This window comes from Diaphorina citri, unplaced genomic scaffold (genome assembly GCF_000475195.1).
Source record: "Diaphorina citri unplaced genomic scaffold, Diaci psyllid genome assembly version 1.1 scaffold6212, whole genome shotgun sequence".
Classification (NCBI taxonomy): Eukaryota; Metazoa; Arthropoda; class Insecta; order Hemiptera; family Psyllidae; genus Diaphorina; species Diaphorina citri.
In genome coordinates, this window is record NW_007383588.1 from 156 (window position 1) to 5,224 (window position 5,069).

General features: G+C 33.4%; 1 protein-coding gene across 1 annotated transcript; it reads right to left on the reverse strand.

Moving 5' to 3' along the window:
* Positions 1 to 3,019: 3,019 nt before the first annotated feature.
* On the reverse strand, positions 3,020 to 5,062 carry LOC108253997 (acetylcholine receptor subunit beta-like 1; the record flags this gene model as incomplete). Its single annotated transcript, XM_017448907.2, has 3 exons — positions 3,020 to 3,205; positions 4,486 to 4,514; positions 4,949 to 5,062. Coding segments are annotated over 3 exons (329 nt in total), but the record flags the coding sequence as incomplete, so codon positions are not given.
* Positions 5,063 to 5,069: the final 7 nt, after the last annotated feature.

Genomic DNA, 5,069 nt, shown 5'->3' on the forward strand with positions numbered 1-5,069 from the left:
TAGGACTACAAGGTTACAGTTTTTATGAACGCCTTGAAAATATTATTATGTTATGCAATGTGCTAGGTATACCTTTATTAGTGGAGATGCCTGATGCACCAACACAACAAAAATGCCTCTAGCTTTGATGACAAAACAATTTACTCTTAGCTCGAATATCAACAGAGTAAATAAAGAGTGTTTGTGATATTTTGACAAAATAGAAGTGAAAATAAAAAGAAAATTGACTGGATCACCATTTTTCTTTCCTTGGTGACATGATTGATGAATAGGTACGCAAACAACAAATCAAACTTGCTGTCTTGGAAACCCATCAAAGCTTCTTAGCTCGAATATCAACAGAGTAAATAGAGTGTTTGTGATATTTTGACAAAATAGAAGTGAAAATAAAAAGAAACTTGACTGGGTCACCATTTTTCTTTCCTTGGTGACATGATTGATGAATAGGTAGGTACGCAAACAACAAATCAAACTTGCTGTCTTGGAAACCCATCAAAGCTATAGAGAGCAGAAGGGTAACTTCAGGGACATTAAAATGTAGGTATCTGTAGTTATAGTCTTGAGAGGATATCACTCTACAATGCCTTTTTTGGGACGCCTTCTTCCCACTTTGTGATCTCGACTATGAGTGATTGTCTATTTATCCTTTCTGCAAACAACAAATCAAACTTGCTGTCTCGGAAACCCATCAAAGCTATAGGGAGCAGAAGGGTAACTTCAGGGACATTGAAATGTATCTTTAGTTATAGTCTTCAGAGGATATCACTCTACAATGCCTTTTTTGGGACGCCTTCTTCCCACTTTGTGATCTCGACTATGAGTGATTGTCTATTTATCCTTTCTTAACCCGACCCTGAGCTTTGATACCCTGAATGGAGGTGAAGAGGTGTTATGATATTATTTTTCACCAAGTGACAGCTTAATGAGTTGTGGTATAATTGATTGAACTAGGTATGTATTAAATTTTAGCCATTCAGAAAATAGTTTAACGGAGTTTAACTCACATTGTGATTCCGACCATGAGTGATTGTCTATTTATCCTTTCTTAACCCGACCCTGAGCTTTGATACCCTGGATCGAGGTGAAGAGGTGTTATGATATTATTTTTCACCAAGTGACAGCTTAATGAGTTGTGGTATAATTGATTGAGAAAACATCTCCTACCTACGTAAAAATCTAGGTACGTGCACCTATAAAAAAACATTTTTCAAGGTGTATACTTTGTATAGGTATATGTACATACCTAGTTATGGGTATGAGGGTAGGTGTTTTTTCACGGAAGGCTATGGATTTTTTTGACGAGAATGGTAGAATATGTAGGTACGTGCCTACCTAGTATAATACATATCTACTATACAAACATATGTATATGCTCAAAAAGGAAAGGAATTTTAATTGTGTTAAGCATATTTAAATGCTTGTCACAAACATCGTTCCCCGATTATTTCACCTAGATAAATTTTGTGTTGTGGTTCTAGAGATAGAGCGATCAGTGTGTGAACTATGAAAATGTGAACTGTGAATGGATCTCGTTCTTATAATATAAGAAGATGTACTCGTACATAGGTATACCATATCAGCTATCTTTTTTGAACTCTTTCACTGTGACTTTGTTCAAAACAAACACAATAAAATATTCTCGTCGCAGGCTGTTGACAGTATGATCGATGACATATCGATAGTTTTGCGGTTTGAGGACAAAAAATGCCCTTGGACAGTTTAGTTTGCGTTCTAAAAGGAAGTATAAAGGAAAAGGTAGGTATACCTCAAAAAATTGAATTCCTCTGGCTTGTTTGTTTATTTTTGCTAGGATTTTAACCCTAACCTCACCTAAGCATCATTCATGAGACATCAGTGCACTCACAGGTCCCACTCGAATTTACTTAGGACTACAAGGTTACAGTTTTTATGAACGCCTTGAAAATATTATTATGTTATGGTACTAGATTCTTAGATACTAGGTATTTATAAGGTTAACATTTTGAGTCCCCAAGTAAAAGATAGAAAAAAAGAAAAGTGTAGACTACTATGTACTCCCTATACGTATGTTGTGTCAATCACTTTGACGTATGTAAATGTCTGACGTGGCACTAAAAGTGTTGAAAAACAAATAATTTTACTAGGCCAACCTTCGGTGTTTATTGATGACTAGTGGCAAGAAATGCCAAAGTTATATTTGAGTTGGGCAAGGGATGTGGGATTGTCACACCCAGAATTTCCCCTACTGGTCATCTATTAGATCTGACGTGGCACTAAAAGTGTTGAAAAACAAAAAAAAAATTACTAGGCCAACCTTCGGTGTTTATTGATGAATAGTGGCAAGAAATGCCAAAGTTATATTTGAGTTGGGCAAAGGATGTGGGATTGTCACACCCAGAATTTCCCCTACTGGTCATCTATTAGTCTATTAGAGCTGATGATGCTTGATAATAATAATTGCTGACAAAATGGGTCCCTGAGGACGACCCTAATGTTTTCGTACTTTAACTCGATCAAAGTATCCTTGAACTTTAACTGCCTTAAACTTTTAAATCTATTTTTTTGTTGCTTTTTTATTGATTTGAAAATGAATCGAAAGCTATACCGATTTGGAGGAGAATTACAATGTAAAAAAGCTTTAACTTTAACTCGATCAAAGTATACTTGAACTTTTACTGCCTTAAACTTTTAAATCTATTTTTTTGTTGCTTTTTTATTGACTTGAAAATGAATCGAAAGCTATACCTATTTGGAGGAGAATTACAATGTAAAAAAGATATAAATACTGCTAGATTTGTACTAGAAGACATTCAGAAATTTAGAATAATTAAAAATAATCTGTCCAATTATTGTGGACTAAGTACAATACTAAAGTTAAACCTAAAGAGGTTCACTTTTGAAGTTAAGTATACCTTTATTATTTTTGTGTCTTTGTATAGATGAATACCAATCTCTAACATTTTTTTTTTTATCACACAATTTGAATATTCCTATGGGATTGGTACAAAATATCTCTAATAAAACTATAGTAGTCTCTTACCTGATAAATTGCGGGAGGAACCCAAAGCACACACTTTGAATATTCCTATGGGATTGGTACAAAATATCTCTAATAAAACTATAGTAGTCTCTTACCTGATAAATTGCGGGAGGAACCCAAAGAACTTCTCCATTAGGATAAATGAGCACATTTGATTTGTAACGAACCTCGTAGTTACCATCGGCGCTGAAAGCAAACAAGAACATTGGTTCAACTCCTAATCGTGGTAAATACACATCTATGATAGTAAATTAAAGGTATTTTTCTCAACATATTCTTGATAACTTACCCTAATAAAATACATAAATAAAATCTCCTCAACCCAAAATTGCAGGGAAGCATTTTGAATAATAAAATTCAATCCAATTCAATTTTTTTTTTTTAAATTACATAGTTTCTTGGTTCTAATGATTTTATTTAATAGCAAGGTCGTACCTACAGTTTTCAGTGACGTTTTCCTATACAACCCAAAATTGCAGGGAAGCATTTTGAATAATAAAATTCAATCCAATTCAATTTTTTTTTTAAATTACATAGTTTCTTGGTTCTAATGATTTTATTTAATAGCAAGGTCGTACCTACAGTTTTCAGTGACGTTTTCCTAATATTACCATAATTCTACGATTTGGCCTTTTGATTAGACTCTCAAGGTACGAGTATGTAGTAGATGGACGAGTTATTAAAAAAGAGAAGTAACCCACCCACCATATTATTTGGCAATAATGCCTGACATTGGCGATAGCTTGACACTAAGCCTTTTGATTAGACTCTCAAGGTACGAGTATGTAGATGGACGAGTTATTAAAAAAGAGAAGTAACCCACCCACCATATTATTTGGCAATAATGCCTGACATTGGCGATAGCTTGACACTATAAAAGTGAAGATGAAATTAAAGATGATTGATTAAAGAAAATTCAATTTTCCTAAAGAGAAATAAATAGGAGAGAGAAAAAAAAAGATAGAAGTGAGAGAAAATAAAGCATGGGAAAGAAGAAAATGAAAATCAGTTCGCATTGAAAGACATTCAAATTAATTTTAATGAAATGAAAATAAATGTTTTTGAATTTTTAGATATGAAATAAAAACTGGGTCACCAGCTCTTTGAATTTAATAGTTGAGGTCGTAAAAAAGTAGAGGTCTTGTAATTATGAGGAATAATTTCAGTGACGACAATCTACAATGATAACGAAGATAGAAGTGAGAGAAAATAAAGCATGAAAGAAGAAAATGAAAATCAGTTCGCATTGAAAGACATTCAAATTAATTTTAATGAAATGAAAATAAATGTTTTTGAGTTTTTAGATATGAAATAAAAACTGGGTCACCAGCTCTTTGAATTTGAATTTAATAGTTGAGGTCGTAAAAAAGTAGAGGTCTTGTAATTATGAGGAATAATTTCAGTGACGACAATCTACAATGATAACGTCGTATAAGTTTATTATAACCTCGAAATAAATCTCGGACCAATCTTTCTTCATCTTCTGAGCAAGAACCTGAAAATAGGAGAAGAAACGAAATCACACATTAGAAATAAATATTGTCATTATTGTCAGATGAATAAAAATTCAATTGCAAAGAGTTGATACGTTACTTATAAAAAGAAATACACCTTTGAACTGTCAGTTCCCCATAGATCACTGAAGTTAAAAAACTTCGTGCATGGTTGGTATCTGGACTCAATGTAGGGAAGCTCGTCGTTTACTAATTCTATCATATTCATAACACTTTTTTTGTAAATGATCCTAATACTGGCTTCTAAATCTTTCAATGTTTACCAAATTTGATGGTTCTTGTGTACACTGAATTCCAAGGTCGCGGGTCGTTCAATCTTCAACTTTATCTAAAATCGGACTTTCTGTGTGCTATGACACCAATCAGCCTATGGAGGTTGCTCTATTCTAGGTAACCTACTTGAATGAATACTTACAACATTGATGAGCTGTACAAAGGCTAAACCAAATCTGACATCAACCTTCTGTGTCATGTTATGTACAGGTCGTATAAGTTTATTATAACCTCGAAATAAATCTCGGACCAATCTTTCTTCA